At 39.8% G+C, this 19,807-nt stretch overlaps 1 protein-coding gene across 5 annotated transcripts in view; it reads right to left on the bottom strand.

Annotated features, from left to right (window-relative positions):
- SCN8A (sodium voltage-gated channel alpha subunit 8) overlaps positions 1-19,807 on the bottom strand; it is a 213,565-nt gene that overhangs the window by 109,351 nt on the left and 84,407 nt on the right. For 3 of the 5 annotated variants that reach the window (XM_028829495.2, XM_028829497.2, XM_077954281.1), the window contains exons 3-6: positions 14,856-14,974; positions 12,397-12,486; positions 11,622-11,750; positions 9,731-9,822 (exon numbers count right to left, since the gene is read on the bottom strand). In XM_028829495.2, coding sequence (XP_028685328.2) covers positions 9,731-9,822; positions 11,622-11,750; positions 12,397-12,486; positions 14,856-14,974 — 430 coding nt within the window. Of the gene's footprint in view, positions 1-9,730; positions 9,823-9,977; positions 10,070-11,621; positions 11,751-12,396; positions 12,487-14,855; positions 14,975-19,807 lie in introns of all 5 variants that reach the window. The other 2 variants (XM_028829498.2, XM_028829499.2) reach the window with 1 other exon arrangement.

Below are 19,807 nucleotides of genomic sequence, written 5' to 3'. Positions count from 1 at the left end.
CTGTGCCTAAATCCTACTCATCCTTCAAGGCCCAGTTTAAATGTCAATTCTTCCAGAAAGCCTTCTCTGACTTTGCAACTCTTCTCCTTCCCCATTGTTACCAGTGTTTCAGTAGCATCTTATAATTTCTTCTGTAGCATTTGTCATGGTTATAATTGATTTTTTTACATCTATCTTGTTCATAGCTGTATCTATAGTGCCTAGCCCACAGTAGGTATTTAGTAAATATGTGTCAAAGAAACAAATGGAAAAATCAGGAATTGAGGAGGCCTCCAGGTTAGAAACAAAACCACTAGGGGGAAGTTTAAAAGCCAATAATAAGTGAGAAGGTACAATAGTATTTTCTCAAGGATTCTGGAAATGCCAAGGTATTGAAAAGGTTATTATTAATCCAGTATTTATACTTTGTCTTTTTCCATTAAAAAATATACTTTTTCTGTATCATATATATTCCCTGCTTTCTACAATAATCTTTTTTCTGTCCTAAATTAAAAATAAAAACATAAAAAAATTAATTTGAAGTTTAAATGTAAGACACTGGCTCAAATGTAGACTGAAGGTGTATTTCTTAATTGGACAGGGAGAGATCAGTGATAGGAGAGACAGAAAAATATGATTGTAGGTTCATGCTTTTTGGGTCCAAATGAGTCTTTATGTGCCCAGATATCAGGCTATCCATAGGATACAGTCAACAAAGCACTGAGCACTCTTGGTAGCCAATGCACCAGGATGAGCAAGAGGCAGGTGCTAAGCCTTGACACACAGGCCTCAGGAAGAATCTCATCCCTGCTCACTTCTGAAGGCAAGACTACTGAACTGAAATTCAAGGGAATCCTACTCCTGGCTTTGAAGGGTGTGGCTGGGTAGATAATCACTAATCTTAACTAAGTTATGCCACTTACTTGTCTAACCTACGCAATACGCCTTCTAACCTCTTAGAATCTCAGTTTTTTCATCTTTAAAGTAGGGAAAATTATAGTTGAGTATCATAGGGCTGCTGTGAGGATTAAGTGTGGTTCATATAAAACACTTGACAGAGCAGCTGGGCACAGTGGCTCACGCCTGTAATCCCAGCACTTTGGGAGGCCAAGGTAGGCCGGATCACCTGAGGTCAGGAGTTCAAGACCAGCCTGGCCAACATGGTGAAACCCCGTCTCTACTAAAAATATATATAAAAAAAAAATTAGCTGGGCATGGTGGCATACGCCTGTAATCCCAGTTACTGTGGGAGGCTAAGGCAGGAGAATCACTTGAACCCAGTGGGGGGGCGGAGGTTCCAGTGAGCCAAGATCGCGCCACTGCACTCCAGCCTGGTCAACACAGCGAGACTCCATCTCAAAAACAACAAAAAACTTGACAAAGCATTTAGTACGTAGCAAATGAGTCAAATGTTGACCATTATTGCCTGAACCTCAGTCTACTCATCTGTAAAAATGGATTTACAATACTAACCTCATTGGGTTGTTGTCAGATTTAAATAGGTAATTTTTATAAAGTATCTAGTAAAGTGCCTGGCACATAGCTGGCACTCAATACTCGTTATCACCATTCTCCTCCTCATGAGGACATGTCCCTCCTTCAAAGGGACATGATTGGGAAAATGGCACTGCTCAGGGCTAACCTCATATAATGGTGATCTAGTGGGTGGTACGGACATGATTCTTCTTTTGCTGTATTTTGCAAGTAATCACCTAGACTTTTCAAAGTCGAGCCCAATAGAATTTTCTGAGTCCAATAATAGAAATGAATGCTCTGCCTAGCACAGGACCTGTCACAAAGGCAGGCACTTAATAAATTTTTATTGGGAGAGTAAATGAATGAGAAAGTTCTCTCCTCTTACACAAATATCTTGAAAGTGATCTAAGAGGAATTAAAGAAAAAAGAGCCAAGAGGTAGACTGTAGAGATGAAGTATGCAGAGTCTTGTGCTTTACTAGAGTGAGCCTTCCATGGAGACTGTGGCCACAAAGGGATTATGAAGAGCTTGCTTGGGCTCCAGAAAACAAAGCATTTATAATCTGATTATTTTTCTCCTCACAGGGCTGTGCAGAAAGAACATCAGACAGGGAATCCAAAAGCGGGTATTCTGGCCCTGGCTCAGTCACTACTTATGACCTATTGTGTTTCAAACAAATTTAAAGTTACTTCTCAGAGTCTCATTTTCTCATCTACAGAACATGGATAAACACCCCACTACAGAGCAGTGGGCAATGGTGGAGAAGCTGAAGAATCTTCTCTAAAAGTCTTTCAAAATAAGGCAGAAATGTTTATTTGTTTGAGATTAAGTAACTGAAATTTCAAACTATCTTTTAAACCTAAAGCCCTGGGAAATCATATCATAATCGCACAGCTAGGTAAGAAGGTACTGGTGGAAAAAAGTAGAAGGCAGCCATCAAGAAGTATGGAATTTATTTCCATTTAGTTGCTAAGGAACAGAGAAGTCCTCATTATATTTTGACTGGGTTGGAGCAGGTCTATATTGAGTCAATAATTCAATCCTAGGATTCTAAAATTATGCAAGTTTACTGTTTTCAAATTCAAAGACTGATTTAAAAAAGAATACTTGAATGGGTCACTAAAAATGGTTGTAGAGTTTCTTTTCCTGGACTTTTTTATGAAGCGTATACAGCCATCTCTCCAGATAATTCAGACAATCACCTTTCCAAACACTAGATGACTGTTAAAGGACTTTACCATTGCTATTTTACTGAATTGAGAAATGAGCTGTAAGCTGTCCTTTGTATTAGTAACAAGAGTATAATATCATAAAATAGCCAAACCAATGAGTTTGTAAGTACATCATTTGAAAAGCATACAATTTTAGCATTAGTAGAATCTGATTTTCCTGGGCTGGGAAGTCTTTGACAGTTCCAGGCCCATATAAGTGGAAATTCTAGGTCATGAGCTCCAACTATCCCCTGTTCCTTAATAATGAGCTGTCAGCAGCCATGTCTGTACAAGGTCACCTTCTCTCAGTAGTTGCAGATGTCTGGATGGACATCTGACCTAAATGCAGCTCCTTTCCTACTGGAATTTGGAACAGGATAAGAGACAGTTGAGTAATCTTTTCATGTGGTGGGAATGGTAATAAATAAATGTGGAAGCTAAGTGGTAGCCATATTCTGTCATTATATTAAGATGTGACTGAGAAGTAAAGGAAGTTAGTATGCTGAGAGAGAGAAATGGACACATGGAGAGAAGACAGATGTAGTCAAAGTACTTCCACATACCCATGGCTTTCTGGCTCTGCATTCTGGTTTCTACCGGCTTCCCAGAAGCACAAGTGCATTCCAGCCCTTGGGTTCCCTGAATTATTCCTGTGTCCTGTTACTTGCAACCAGAGATGACCCCAACTAATCTGATATGCCAAGCCTGCATGGAATTTACTTTCCTGGAGATGGACCTAAATGCTCACAATCAGCTGGTTTAACATCTCTTCTCCATAAACCAGATGTTATTGCTGAAGAAATGTGTAAACATGAGTCAAGGAAGCTAAAAAGACACTTTTTCAAGCCTCAGCTTTGAAGTCTGGGGCTTAGATCATCTCATTGATGAGTTAGCTTTCAAGATGTCTAAAGCAGAAGCTTAATTGGAAACAGTATTCAGCTGCTTATACTTCACAGAGTGTCAGATAAACAAATCTTAATTATGCAAGGATAATCACTAAATAACACTACAGCCATCTAAAAAGTTTACTTTCCAAGATTCCCATCTGGATCACCACGAGAAAATGAGAAGGCAAAGGAAAAAGAAGAAGAAAAGTGAATGTGGCTTCATGTTTTCAGGTAAAGGAAGGCACATGATCACACAGCAGTATTAAATATAAACAGTCACTGAACTATACATTGGTCTCAGCCAAGACTCTTCTTCCTTCCATTAGGATAAATTGCAAATGGCCACATTTGCAGACATCAAGGCCAATTTATGGAGATGATACCATCAATTCATTTCCCAAGCTCAAGCTCTATAGTCTTGCCAGCTGTGACTGCCTGAAAGTGCTCCCTCGTACCATCAACGCCTGTCAATAAAGGCAAAAAGCTGTTAGTAGAATTCCTGACCCAACACAAGCCGAAACGTAGAATGCCACCATTCTGGCTGTACACAGACACTGTCTTTTCATTCTATTGGCTCACAACATCATATGCCAGAACAAGCAAGATACTGACTGGAAACCGATTATCCAAAACAGCAGAATACTTCTTCAGAAGACTCCTACACAACAGAGTGTGCAACAGAAGCCACGTGGGGGCAAATTGGACAGTGAGAACTCTTGGAAAAGGCTAACATTAGCTTGCTTTGGTAAATGTGTCTGAGTAGAAACAGTTAATACATTTACTATAGGCCAAGAAAAGACAGCTGGATTCAATGTAGAGAATGGTCAGTGACAAGAGGGAAAGCTGGATAATTAAGGAATTTTGAGAAGCTAGTGAAGAATTCTACTCTATGTCCAAAGGTACCTCTGAACCTCCTGTCACCTTTCACAATGCCCAGGAATCCTCTGAACAAATGAACAATGCCTGCCTATGTGCTATGTCCAGAAAAATCAGTCAAGCATATTGGGGTCAAAATCTTCCACCACTGGATGGCCAGATTATAAATAAAGTTAATTTGTTGGGCATGGTGGCTCACGCTTGTAATCTCAGCACTTTGGGAGGCCGAGGTGGGTGGATCATCTGAGGTCAGGAGTTCAAGACCAGCCTAGCCAACGTGGTGAAACCCCATATCTACTAAAAATACAAAAATTAGCTGGGCATGGTGGCGCATGCTTGTAATCCTAGCTACTCAGGAGGCTGAAGCAGGAGAATTGCTTGAGCCCAGGAGGTGGAGGTTGTAGTGAGCTGAGATCTGGCCATTGAACTCCAGGCTAGGCGACAACAGTGAAACTCTGTCTCAAAAATATATATGTATAAATAAAATAAATAAATAAAGTTAATTCATATTCCCTAGTTTGTAGCTCAGGTTGAGAAATTTAAGTGGTTTGAAGCAATATGAGCTAATTCCCCTACAAAGTTAATATTGGAACAGGCCTCGCTAGCAGTAACAAGCAGTTCTCAACCCAGGGAAAGAACAACTGCCCTGTTCCCAGTGTCAGGCTTGGGTTCAGACAAAGTGTAGGAATAAAGTGGTGCTGTGTTGACTTTTCCTACTGCAACTGCAATCCTCACGATAATATCTATCTATTTATTTATTTATTAAGAGACAAGATCTTACTGTGCTGCCCAGGTTGGAATACAGTGGCTACTCACAGGTGTGGCCATAGCTCAATGCGGCCTCAAACTCCTGGGCTCAAGTGATCCTCTGCCTCAGCCTCCTGATTAGCTGGGACTATAGGTGTATACCACTGCACCCAGCCTACAGTGGTAGTTCTTGAAGATTCTTTAGAGCAACAGTAATCTGAGAGAGATTGGGGGATGCTAAGATTTATTTACTTGAGACCTGACTCACATCACAAAGTGCGACCAAAACTAAACTAGCTCTCAAAGATGGGTCAGTGGGACCCTGCGAGCATTTAGTGTTTTTTCACTTATGACCACTGTTAAACTTTATCTTTCCTAAGAAGCAATGTGGGAAAAGAAGAAATACAAAGGCAATAGAATTAATAACCAGAACAGTTTAAAAGAGACAATGAGTCAGGATATAGTCTTAAAACACTTTCTATCTCCCATCATTATGCAGCAGAAATTGCCACATTCACAAAGTACACGTTTAAAGAAAATGCTTTCACTAGAATGGGAAAAGGAAAGGCCTATCATTTTCCCAGCTTCCTGTCTGATCCCACTGGTTAGGAGTGAAAGTAACAGAAATGAAAGCTGAGAAATAAAATTGCCAAGAGAAAAATAACCAAGAAAGTACAATTCTAAAGAAGGTGGAATGAAATTAAATAAGTGCTAATGAGCAGCAGATAAGCAGTGCTTTGGGGGAGCCATTTAAATGACAGAAAAGGAACTGACAAGTGAGTTTCCCCCAACCAGTTCTATTAATACTCATACTATTAAATGCTGCTGTCTAAGAAAAACCTGAGAAACTCTTTCAAGATTCCCACCCTTTCTTTGGGCATGTCAGCCCTGTGGCACATGATCAAAGCATGCAGAGGACGAAGCTTCTGACAGAGTCACTTAGAAGTTCACTTAATGCGGGACTCAGACAAATACAAAGTGAAAACAAAGTTTTAAGACATATAAACTTTTAGGCAGGATATTTCAATGTCAAGGTGAACCTGACAAATTCCAGACTAAAGAAAATTTAGAAAAGGTCTCCTCTGTAACTGACCCTTTTAGCACAGAGCTTGTATACACTGTTCTCCAAGTTGATGCCTCTGAAGCAAAACGCAAAGCATAAATAGCAATGTACCCAAGTCAAGTTAGCAAGAAAAAAGGGTCAGAAGGTGGGTTTCATCTTTTCTGAGCTACAAGAAAGCTCTAAAGCAAAGCATTTCTTACAAAAAAGGGCAGAGCTAACTGATGCACTTCACTGTCCAATCTTCAGGAGTCCTAGCAGCCCTGACATACTCAGAATATCTACCGAAGACACAAAGAGAAAGGACAGTATCAGCCCAGGTTGGGGGTGGGTGAGTGCTCTAGGAAAGGAAAAGCTCTCATAAAGGAAGTTGACACATGGGGAGCTTTGTGAGACCTTGCAGGCTCCAGGTCAGTGGTCGCTCTCACTTCCATTCTATTTTTGGCACCCTTGGCAATAGCCTATAACCAAACTGGGAAGAGGAGAAGACAAAGAGAACAACAATTCCACTGAAGTGATCCACAAGAAAACTTGGTATACAAAACAATGGATTTTAATAAGGAGGAATCATGGGCCAGCTCTACCACACAAGAATCAAAATGACTTAGACTTCCAAGCAAGAGATGGCCCAGATCCACTGACTCATACACTGGTGCTCCTGCCTTGGAAGGAGACTGCATAGCAGGCAGGTAGGAATAGCACCAACAGCCCTCTATGGGAGAAAGCATAATCAGCAATTTCATAATTTCCCATGGGATGAGAGAAAACTCCCCATGAGGGAAACTGCATTACCAGATTTCTCTTGCTAACTCTAAAAGGTAGAATCGGGAGCAAAAAGATTGAAATTGAGAGCCACACTTTTAATTCAAGAACCAAATATACCAGCTACTGACAGTGATCTATTATTGGCTTTACTATCCCTTAATGTTATTTTCCACCCCAGATAGCCTCCCAAAGCCAGCTCAATTGGGGGTGCTTCTAGAAATAGGAATCTGGGACTCTATTTCAAACTGTGAAGCTGATGTCTAAATCTTGATACAAACCCTTTCTATTGGCTTAGGTTTCTTCTTTATAATAATAACTGCTGCTACTACAATCATTTATGGAGCACTACTATGGGCCCAGCATGGTGTTAGATACTGCATATATTCCAGATATATATAAAGGATAAATAACGTAACATATTGAGGATATATATAAAGAATAAATAATGTGACACCAATCAAGAGTTATCTTGCAGAAATGCCATGGTCAAAAGTTAACAATATAGCAAAGACAGAGACAGAAGCTATGAGCTAGACTAGAGATAGCATCTGCTGCCCTAGTTAGTGAACAGAATACAGCTTTCCAATTTAATTCTGGGAGAGAAGTTTTGAGATCACAAGAACATAAAGAGACAGATGCCTTGCAGAGTACGCTGGGGGAAGTGAGCAGAAAACACAAGATCATATTTAAAAGGGGCCAGAGGAGGAGAGAGACCATAGGAAAAATGAAAGTAAAGATTTGGCACTCCAGTGCCTCAAAAAATAAGACAGGGCTTGCCTAAGGATTAGGCCACCATCAATGAGCTATCTGAGGCTGTCTGGAGAATGAGCTGGGCTTTCTGTTAAGCAGATTTAAAATGGCTAGGAACTAAATCTTGGTAGATTAGGGCTGTAGTTTTTTTTGCCAACAAGTATATACTCCAACTGACAACCAGCCTTTGGTTGATAGGGAGTCAGCTACCATTGCTAAAAATAAAGGAATTCATCTTTGGTAGGGCACTAATTTACTGGCCAACTCCATGGCACAAATTTGTAAGTGGTGAAGATGAATTTACCTTCTTTGAGGTTCTCAGTAAACCACATTCCAAGTCTGCCCTCTCCAGGATTCTATCTTTGTGCCTCCCTCTCTATCTGCTATTGAGATAAATGTTAAAAAGGAGAAAAAGAAATATTTCTGGGCCAGATACAGTGGCTCATGCCTGTAATCCCAGCACTGTGGGAGGCTGACGCAGGAAGAATGCTTGAGTCCAGGAGTTGGCAGCCAACCTGGGCAACACATAGGGCGACCCTATTGCCACATAAAAAAAATTTTTTTTAATGAGCTGGGTGTGGTGGCAGGCACCTGTGGTCCCAACTACTTGGAAGGCTGAGAAGGAAGGATCACTTGGGCCCTGGAAGTGGAGGCTGCAGTGAGCCATCATCATACCACTCCAGCCTGGACAACAGAGTGAGACCCTGTCTCTAGAAAATAAATTTTAAAAAAGAGATATTTCTGAGTCAGCCACAAGGGGAAGAGCCATGTGATAGGATAGGATAAGAATAGGATGCCTCTGTTCTTTCTCCACATTCCTATTTCTACAAAACTGCTGTGGAAAGCCTGGTCTCTACGGAGTCTTCCTTGAAAACCCATAAACACAACTAAAGTCCAAAGAGCAACAACACAGTCTTCACCTCTGCCAAGTTACTGCCAGTATATCTTAGGCTCACAATACTAACTAAAATATCTTTCCTTTAAGATTTCAAGGCTGGTCTCTAGAAAGATAAGTATTATCCAGTACCAATGATTTAAATTAAATTAAGGAATCTTAACCTGGGGTCCATGGATGGGCTTCGGTGGGGGAGGGTCTGTGAACTTTCATCTGATTCTCAAAGGGATCTAAAACCTTCAAAAGGTTAAGAACCACTGGGCTAGCCCAACCAGAACCAAGAAGAAAAAGGCAAAAATTTAAAAGAGATTGTCAATCCACTCTCAACCCACCCACTGATTGTTTTTTCCCCTTAAACTTCTGTACTTTTCATTGCCCATACCTTTAGTTGTATCTTATCTTACCTTTGATTTTTTTTAACAGTGCCTGCATAAGCTTTCATTGGGATTTATGTTTGAGAATGAGCCCTGAATATGTACAGAAGATGTCTACTGGTTCTTATTCTAGTGAGACAGATAGCAGTAGAACATGATAGACAGTGATTATTTAAGTGCGGTTCACTAACTCCAAGTCTCTTAAATTTGTCTCTCATACTGGATTAGATAATTGGGGCGATCTCTTCTGTGATTAAAAAATTTCATTAATACAGTAATAGTAAATGTATAATTCTTTGAATAACGTCCCATCAGCAAACCATGCGATAGGAAGCCTAGAAATCACAAGCAATGAAATGACAGCAAATGTCAAAATTACTGTAATTCCATGGAGCCAGGAAGCAAATGATTTATATACAAAGAGACAGCTAGCTCTGTGACAGTTTTTTCAAATATGGTGAGATCCAAGTGATTCTTAAGCACGTGCTTTTTCAATAGCATGGATGGAATGGGGGTTGCATGCCTGGCAAGCACTCAGAGAAAACTGCCTGAGGACCCAACGGCCATTCCAGAGAATGTCTCCCAGGAAAAACATGCAGAATGCAAGGCCATTATCAACTGTACTGATGCTGCTTTAGAATGGTGGACAAAATGAATGGAGGAGAAAGAGGAGATGTGGTAAAGTCAGTCTTATGTACAAATTTTCTCACCTGGAATTACAGAGATAGTTTTCAAAGCTCGGAGAACCCTGAATGTTCTCAGCGCTGAGACATTGCCCAGGTCCACAAACTCTGTCACATATCTGTAGTAAGGGAGGTCACACACAGACACAAGTGACAAACACAGACACAAACACAAACACCAAAGGAAAAAACAAAACCACAACAAAACAAAAAGTACAATACGTCACGTCAGGGCCCTATCCCAACACCTAACACCAACCCCGGACCATCTTACCTGGGATTACCGAAATAGTTTTCAAAGCCCTCAGTACCCTGAAAGTGCGTAGAGCTGAAACATTGCCTAGGTTTACAAACTCTGTTATATACCTGCAGAATCAAACCAAAGTTAACTTGTAATGGTACCACTGGGCGAGGGTTTAAGAATTGGGGGAAGAAAGGGTCTTATATACAAGCTATGATTTCATTTTTTTCCTTGAAAAAGAAAAGTTTCAAAATACAAATATTTAAGGAACATTTGTTTTTAATTGGGCAAGAAGAATTCAAAAGTATATTGGAAAGAATTGATAGAACCAGGAGGTTCTTGGGATTTACTCCTTTAATCAGCATAGTAATGTGCTGATCCCAATCAGAACAGCTTTACTGTCAGCCCATTCACATTTTTTAGTAAAAAGGAAGGCCAGGAGGTATCAAAGACTTATATCCCCAGGTTTTGTGAACAATTTCTTAGGAGAGAGAGACAAATTTCTGCAGCACCCACAAAAACAAATCTATATTAAAGCAACTCCCTAGTTGACAATGGCAACATTGACTAAATGTCTGTATATATGACTTATTCAAGAGTTGTAATCATATGATGGTAGTCATGTCTATAAATGAAGTTTTGGCCTGTGACATACAAAAGCAGGGCTCAGGAAAATCCAAATCATGGGATCAGAGCAAATATTGTGTTAAGTGCTCATTTTAATTACAAGCTCTATGCCTAGCAAGGACACCTGAAAATTTTAAATGAACACCAATGTGTATCCATAATGCTAGAAAGTTAAGACATTGCCTTTTTTAACAGAAAGTCAGTTTCAGTGTCAAGTATTCAATGCATATCATTTATTCACATTTTACAGATGAAATACATCTTTCCACCAGATGCTCAGATCAATACATATTCAAATGCACTCTTTCTTACACATCATGCATACACGCAAAACCTATACACCACCCCTGCTATACTCTCAAACCACAAAATGCTTTCCCAACCTGGAAATAAGAATAATAAATAGCCTGCTATAACTCATCTATCATCAGCTAAGTTTCCCAAATATACATTTTTATTGCTAAAACAACACAAATGAGCAAGAGCAGTAACATACCAATGTGGAGTTACACTGATCTTGAGCAATAGTTCGAAATTCTGGTTAGTAACTCTTCAGGAAGTGCCAGTTTGGATACCTTGGCTCATGTTTTGACTCTAAAATGTGCTCTGAAGTCTGCAACACCTGGCCAGCCTCATTAAATTACATACAGTAAGACATACCCAGGAAACTCATTTTCAGCTGAAAGTCTACAACTAAAAAATTTCAAGTCTTCACAGAGGCCTTGTAATGATAGGTGTGCAAACCTTGATCAACGTTACAAGGAGGAATAAAATATGAGACAGTATCAATGGGAAATCACTTCCTCCTTTCTCTCCCAGCTGTAAAGCCTCTGCTTGCCTTCTCCCACATAAACACATTATCATCGCCTGAACCACAAGAGGCCCTCACAGGCAAGAAGCATAAACATAAGCCCATAGGGCCTTACACTGTTATCCATTAATTCCTCATACAGCTGTGTCCACAAATGCACACTTACAAACAGACCCAGGAGTACAACTCTACACACAGAATCACACCCAGAACACCAATAAAGTAAGGGGAGAACTTACGCCATCATGATGACACTGAAATCTAACCAGTTCCATGGATCCCGTAAAAAGGTAAAGCCATCTATGCAGAAACCTCTTGCAATGATTTTCACTAGTGATTCAAATGTATAAATCCCTGTGAACGTGTACCTGTCAAAGAAATGAATAGCTTGAGGTAATTTCTGGACAGAAACTTTAAATGAACCTTTTAAGTTAGGACTTGTCTGAAGTGTCGCTTCAACTAAGAGAGACAAAACAGAAAGGGCACAGACAATGCAGCAGGAAGGAAGCGACGAGGAGAAAGAAATGCTTTGAATGAAACTTATTGAAATGCACAAACCAAGACTTTTGGAATGTTGTATTGGGTCCTGAATTGTATTCCAAGGAAGTAACTGTGCTGCTATCTAGTACATGATCATTTTGAAGCAAGTAAGGAGGCCCCAGAGCTGTTTTTAACTTTAGAGAAGTCAAAAAACAGGGAAACCTAAAATTGGAGAAAACAGCATCACCAGGAACTGAGGATACAAGATGGTGATGGGGCTGCAGGGCAGTGGCACTGCCTGGCACAGGAAAGGGTGAAGGGCAGTAAATTCCAGAGCATACTCTGTCTTCCTAGAGTTGACTTTTAGGGAGGGCTATTTCCTAAATTCCACACGTACTTTCAGCCTTCTCTGTGAAATAAAGAGAGGCAATAACTAATTTTTTTTTCTCCTTTATGGGTAAACTGTGGCAAAGCAAGATTCAGTGACTAAAAATCTTTAAAACAAACAAGCACACAAATAAATGAGTTACTTACTCCACATTCTTCGACCAGTCAGGAGGGTTACTAAAAGTCATGAATACACAGTTGGTCAAAATAGTGCACATAATGATCATGCTAAATACTGTAGAGAAGAGTCAAGGGGCAATATCAAAATCTGGCCTGCCTTTTATTTTCTCAAAAAACACACACATTTCCATTGGGTATCAGATCTAAATCAATAACCTGAAAGGAGATGAAGTACAGAAGAGAAAAACACAAGGTGACAATGAAAACTGTGGTCACCACCATAAACACAGAATGCCACTGTGAACTGTGGATGGATGGGGCAGGAGGGATATTCTCCTTCTTTCAAAAAGGCTGTCATTGTTCTACTCCCTTTGGATGAAACATGCTCCCCTCTAACCACTTTTCAGCTCAACTATGAACTAAGCCTCTAAATACTTTTTGCACTTAGTACAATACCTTTGCATTTTCTCAACCAAAGTTGTCAGATAAGAAAATCAATTAAATCTATACAACTAGGTGTTCATTTATTGGTCAGTTAATTACCTTACATAGCTAGTTATTTGAAAATCTACTTGCAATGGTTCACTTTTTTTCCATAGTTGTTCTTCTTTTTTAAGAGACAAGGTCTCTCTATGTTGTCCGGGCTGGGCTTGCACCCCTGGGCTCAAGTGATCACTTGAGGATCCTACGTCCTCAGCCTTCTACAGTGCTAGGATTACAGGCCTAAGCCACCACACCCAGCATTCCCTAGTCCTTCTAAAGGGCTGAATTGTCTTTGGGGGCAAGGTATCAGCCCATACAGCCCATATGTGATGAATATGTCCAATGTGGGAAACCAACTGCAGCATGTTAGGTAAAGATTTCAAGGACATCTGCACCACCACACTTCTGAAGATTAGGTAGTAGAGCAAAATCCATTCTGAAAGTGTCCAGGAATGTTTATGGAGAGCAAACCATACTGCCATTTCAGTTCCATCCAGAATTTTTCTCAGGCCTTTCTGTTCTTGTCTCTGAGAAAAATTAAACCATTTTAGGTCAGCACAAGTTACTCAAACTCTACTTGTCACTTAACAGGCCTGGGAGCCATATCCCACTTGCCACTAATTCACTCTCTCTTGTTAATGGCATTCACTATCTTTATTCTACCAGTGGAGTTTTAAAAAGAGAAAACATTTCTTACAGCTGGATTTCTTTTTCTTCATTAAAGCTGGATTTGTCTTCATGGTTTTTGGAACCAGAAGAGAAAAAACACTCCATCTTCTGATCCGACAGAAAGGAAGAAGTCCATTGTGAATTATTTATTTCCTTATAAACCTTTGGGTTTCAGAAGTGTGTTGCTTATAAACTACAGATTTCACAATCATGTTGCTAAATTCTTAAGAGTTAATAAAATGTGGCAAAAGTTTACTAAACCAATTCACCAAGGTGCCACGGCTGGTTCCTTCATCCTACTTGGAGGGCACAATAATCTTTGAAGCATGGGACTACATGCTGTTAAATACCAACCAGCCACGGAAGTTTCAAGTCACCATGCAACATCACTAAATCCATCAAATATTTTTTCATTCGCCACATGCACTCTCCTATGTTAATAAGGTGCAACTCAGGCCACTTGAATAAACTGGCATTTTTTTATTTAAGGCGAGTAAAAATACCAGAAAAAAATTCTATTTATCCTACAATCTGCATCTAAACCTCTATAACAAAGAGGTTATTTCATCTGAGAACTATCTCACTTTCTAAGCTCACTGCTCAAAAAATTTTTTAAAAATTCAAAGCTGGACAGGCACGGTGGCTCATGCCTGTAATCCCAGCACTTTGGAAGGCTGAGGCAGGCGGATCACGAGGTCAGGAGATCGAGACCATCCTGGCCAACACAGTGAAACCCCGTCTCTACTAAAAATACAAAAAAAGTAGCGGGGTGTGGTGGCGGGCACTGGTAGCCCCAGCTACTCGGGAGGCTAAGGCAGGAGAATGGCGTGAACCCAGGAGGCGGAGCCTGCAGTGAGCAGAGATCGTACCACTGCACTCCAGCCTGGGCAATAGAGTGAGACTCCGTCTCAAAAAAAAAAAAAAAAAAAAAATTCAAAGCTGATTTCTAAAGCATTCATCCAACTATTTGTAACTCAAGAAGTACTTTTAAAACTCTCTAATATATTAAGCTGAATAGTTGGCCACAGAATGAAATCACTGAAGTCTGAGCACTAAATAAAGTTAAGACTTCAACAAAGGTTATTTTAATTTGTCCGTACAATGATACCGACAAAATTTCAGACTCCCACAATATCATCCTAAGGAAAAAAAAAAATAATTTTCTGAAGCTCAGCTTGGGATGTGGCAGGAGTTCACTCTTAAACCTCTGACTGATGGGCTAGTTAACTACACTATCAGTAAAAAACTTAACATATACTCCAGTTGTCAAATATTAGAAAGGTAAACAAGCAACCATGCAATTGCACTCACTCCACATTTGCAGAAAAGGATATGAATGTATCAAAATTTTAATAGCTATTCTTCTTATCAGGTTAAAAGGACTTAAAATGTACAAGGCAGGCGTGGCACTAAATCTGAAGAGAGTTTTCCCTCTGTTTAATACTACAAAGGTCTGTGGAGAAAGAAAAAGAGAGAAATTATTAAATCATGGGTATGAGTCACCACATGAAACAACGATTTCTAGGTAAGGAATACATAAACTCAAAAGTCTTTAATAATTTTTACTTCCCAACTTGGTTTTTAAACAAGCAACCTTAACATAATATATCTCCCTTTGCCCCACCTCCCTCCCTCTGCCCAGATTATAATACAAATAGCTAGCACAATCTTGGCAGTTTTACAGAATAAACTTGTTTCTTTCAGAAACAGGCCATTTGAATCATACCTAAGCTTCTATGCCAGCTCTGTACACGATACTGAAGTTCATTAATTTAGGATTCATTCACTCAACAAATATTGATTGGATACCTACTATGTGCCAGACAATGTTCTAGGTGCTTGGGAACAGCCAGTGAACAAGATAGTCGTGGCCCAAAGAGTCTATATTCTAGTGGGAAAGACACACAATAAATAGAAACCGTAATGAATGAGTAAATCTTATAGGTTGTGCTACACAGAAGATGATGAGTGCTATGGGAAAAGGAGAAAGAACAGGGAGAGGAAGATCAAGAATGCTGGAGTCAGGGGATGGGTGAATGAAGAGGCAACAGTTTTAAAGGAGGTGGTCAGATTAAGCCTATTGAAAAGAGAGATTTCAGCAAAGACTGGAAGGAAGTGAGAAATGTTCTTCATTCAATCAATATTTACTTACCACTATTCAATCTGCTTTATCTGACTTTCAAGAGCCCCCAATATCAGCCTTGCCAAAATAATTAAATCATATTTCCCAGCACGAATTTTCCTATCTAGCCAAACTAGCTCATGTCTTCCGAACAGGTTCTCGTAATTCATAACGTTGGCCTTTGTTTATATGGCTCATTCTACCCAGAATGCCCCGTCTTCTGAACTCAATTGAATTAAAATATTTTTGAGCATCTATTCTGTGCCAAGCATTGTGCTAATTACCAGGACACAACACTGAATAAAACTGTACTTTTAGGGAAGACACATATGTGAGCTAGTAATTATGATGCAGGGTAAGTACAAAGTTCAATAACAAAAATATGCATAATGTATGAGAGGCAGCAGGAGGGCGAGATTTTTTTTCCCCCTTGACTGGGAAATAAAAAAGAAAGTGAGCTGCGAAGTGCACAAAGGAAGGTAACTAGTATTTGGAAGGGACTTTAAAGGATAAACAAGAATGAAGAAAAATTGGGCAGATTTAGGGGGAAGGGATGGAAAGGTAAGGGAACAAAAATCACATGTCTGAAAGCATAGTAGCATGTAGCTGCGGTTTTTTTCAGAGAATTGACCAGTAATTCCGTGTCGATGGAGAATAAAATAGGGAAGAGGGAGAGCAGGCCATGGAGACAGATGCAAGGGCCTATGAGACGGCAAGTTCCTAAGGAGACAGGCCAGTGGCAGACACACAGTCCTAACATCTCACCCTGTGAGTGAAAGAGCAAATGGCCAAATGCTAGTCATTTTAAGTAGTTTTTTATTTTTAAATTTTGGAGCAATGCATGATCATGATTTTTTTTAAAAGAAAAAAGGAACATAAGACCAAGTTCCATTTCATTACCCAATGATAACCTTTGATACCAGTTTTTTTGTATATCCTTCTAGAAATTTTCTGTGTAAATAAAAGCATATATCTATGTCCTTAAGAAGTCTCTCTCTCACATGGGATTGTTCCATAAATACTCTTCTGTACCTTGCATTAAAAAATGAACCCCCACAAAGAAGAGCCCAGGACCAGATGGTTTTGCTGATGAATTCTACCAAATGTTTAAAGAATTAAACAAACTCTCCCATAAAATAGAAGAGAATAGAACATTTCTAAACTCATTCTAAAGGCCAGTATTACCTTGATACAAAACCAAAGACGTCATAAGAAAACTCTATACTAACATCCTTTATGAATATAGACACAGAGAGCCTTAACAAAAATGCCAGCAAACCAAATCCAATAGCATATAAAAAGTGGGATTTATCCCAGAAATGCGAAGATAGTTTAGCATCTGAAAATCAACCAATGCAATGCAACATATTAATAAAGGAGAAAAATCACATGATCATCTTGATAGATGCAGAAAAAATCATTTGACAAAATTCAACACCTTTCATAATAAAAGCACTCAACCAACTAGCAACAGAGGTCTTTCTTAACCCGATTTATGAAAAGTCATTTATGAAAAGCTCCCATCATTTTTTTTTTAACCTTCATCCCCCACAATTAGGCTTTTGTTCTTTGAGGGCAGGAACCAATCTTATGCTTCCCTACACAGTTCCAATACAATGATCAGCCTATGTACTCCCAATACACAGTTATTAGGGGATGCTTTTTTAAAGTTCTTTTCTTATCTTCTATTCTTTCCTTTCCTAATCTACCACAGTCATGTCATTCTCTTCCCAGTGGAAAAGTATTGAGCTAGATTCATTCTACAAATGCCCACTATACCAGCCCTAATGTTTGACATTGTACTGCAGTGAAATTCTTCCTGTACTGGAGCCTGCTGGTTCTGGTGGGATATGCTGCAGAAAAAGCCTAATCCTAAAAGTAAAGGGAAGTAGGAGACATAGGGTTCACCTGAAACAAACACATCAAGGACTGAGCTATGGCTCTTCCATATCTTGACTTCTCAAAGAAACAAACAGCCCAGGGCTTCCCCCAAACCCCTTCTCTGAAGTACTTGTACCCCTCTGTGTTTCTATAGCAACTCCCTCTGTGAAAATGGCCTTTTAAATAACCTCCTCATTCAACCTCATGAGGTTCCCATGAGGTATGGGTGAAGGAGGAATTATTATCCTCTATACATTTTACAAAAGCTCAGGAGAAGAACACCACCCATCAAAGGTCATGCAACAAAGAGCAGCATGTTATGCCAAGCTTCGAGGCTCTTAACAGCTTCTACTGTGCCAGATTGGGAGGCAATTTAGTGACAACATGGCAGAGAATGAAGCTGGTGTGGGGGATGAATTCTCTGGTGAATGAGAAATTTGAGTGCCCAGGGTGGATAGGGCAGCTAAGCAACAATGAAAGAAGCATTGGCCCATGCCCCAAGACCTAAAAACCACCAGGCCAGGCCTTTACAAAATCACCTACAAAACCTCTCATTAGGAGACAGGCAACAGGATTTTTATTTTTTTATTATTATTTTTTGAGACAGAGTTTTGCTTTCGTTGCCCAGGTTGGAGTGTAATGGCGCAATCTCAGCTCACTGCAACCTCCGCCTCCCGGGTTCAAGCAATTTTCCTGCTTCAGCCTCCTCAGTACTTGGGATTACAGGTGCCTGCCACCGTGCCCGGCTAATTTTTTTGTAATTTTAGTAGAGACAGTGTTTCACCATGTTGTCCAGGTTTGTCTTGAACTCCTGACCTTGGATGATCTGCCTGCCTCAGCCTCCCAAAGTGCTGGGATTACAGGCGTGAGCCACCGTGCCCGGTAGGATTTTTTAAAGTAATGTACTCTATACTTTCCATTTCTCTTGTCTCTTGGTTTGGTCATGATGGAAATATAGGTCTAGAGGTAGCATGGAGGATATTTCCTATCACTAAATCAGTGCCGGCAGTGCTTGGCATACAGCAGGTGCTTAATAAATGTCTGTTGACTGGTTCATGAACAAATGCTTATGTTGTTTTAGGTGAGGGAAAGGAGAAGAAGAAAAACAAAAGGAAGCCATTAGGAAATGGAAACTGTTATACCTTGGTTGAAGAAAAACTAGGAGGTAGTAGGATTCTGAATTAGAACCAGTCATGAGCTGTCAAGTGGGAGACTGATGATTCCGCGAGAAACTAAGCATCTTTAATGAATTCAAAAACTATGATTTTGTAAGCAGAAGGCTTTACTACGGACATTTGATGTGTGAAATAGAAATTTCCTAATTAATTTGGGTACTGAATGTTGCACTTAAAATGAAATTCATTCACCATCACCCCTTTCTAAATATTTACACCTTATATCTTCATCAAGTATAAAAACAGTTCTTCTATTAACAAAAATAAACATCTAGCACACTAAACTGAAATGAAGATAAATCTCCCATACTTTAGTAGGAAATTGTATTACAATAAAACATGTTTTATTATTGAAGTAATTAGATTTACAGATATTTTGCATGCAGTTTTTCACAAATGGATCTTATCTGAAAAGTAAGATAGTCCGCCTGTAATCCCAGAACTTTGGGGGGTCGAGGTGAGTGGATCATGAGGCCAGGAGTTCAAGACCAGCCTGACCAATATGGTGAAACCCCATCTCTACTAAAAATACAAAAATTAGCCGAATGTGGTGGCGTGCGCCTGTAGTCCCGGCTACCCTGAAGGCTGAGCCAGGAGAATTGCTTGAACCCAGGAGGCGGATGTTGCAGTGAGCCAAGATCGCACTCCTACCCTCCAGCCTGGGCAAAAGAGCGAGACTCAAAAAAAAAAAAAAAAAAAGACAAGCAAGATAGTCTTTGGATAAACACAAGTACTCAAAGCTTAAGAATTTCCCTTTTAATACTGGGGCTTGCAGTGGTTACACGAGAAAGAGATAAGTAATATACCTGGCACCAGCAAGCTTTTTCTGAAAGGGGGCAGGCAGTCAACGCTGCAGGCTTTGTAGGCTGTACAGTATCTGTTAAAACAACTTACCCGTGTAACTGTGGTGTAAAAGTAGCCATAGACGACATGCAACCCAACAAGAGTGGCTGTGTTTCAGTAAAACTTTATGGGCACAGATATTTAAATTTCATATCATTTTCACACATCCAACCATTTAAGAATGTAAACTACTCTTAGCTTGTGGGCCATACAAAAACAGACGGTAAAGCTGATCTGCCCCAGGGGATACACTAATACTAGTTCC

Source organism: Macaca mulatta, chromosome 11, assembly GCF_049350105.2.
Source record: "Macaca mulatta isolate MMU2019108-1 chromosome 11, T2T-MMU8v2.0, whole genome shotgun sequence".
Lineage (NCBI taxonomy): Eukaryota > Metazoa > Chordata > Mammalia > Primates > Cercopithecidae > Macaca > Macaca mulatta.
The sequence above is the reverse complement of the archived record's forward strand: the minus strand, read 5'-3'. Positions and strand labels throughout refer to the sequence as shown.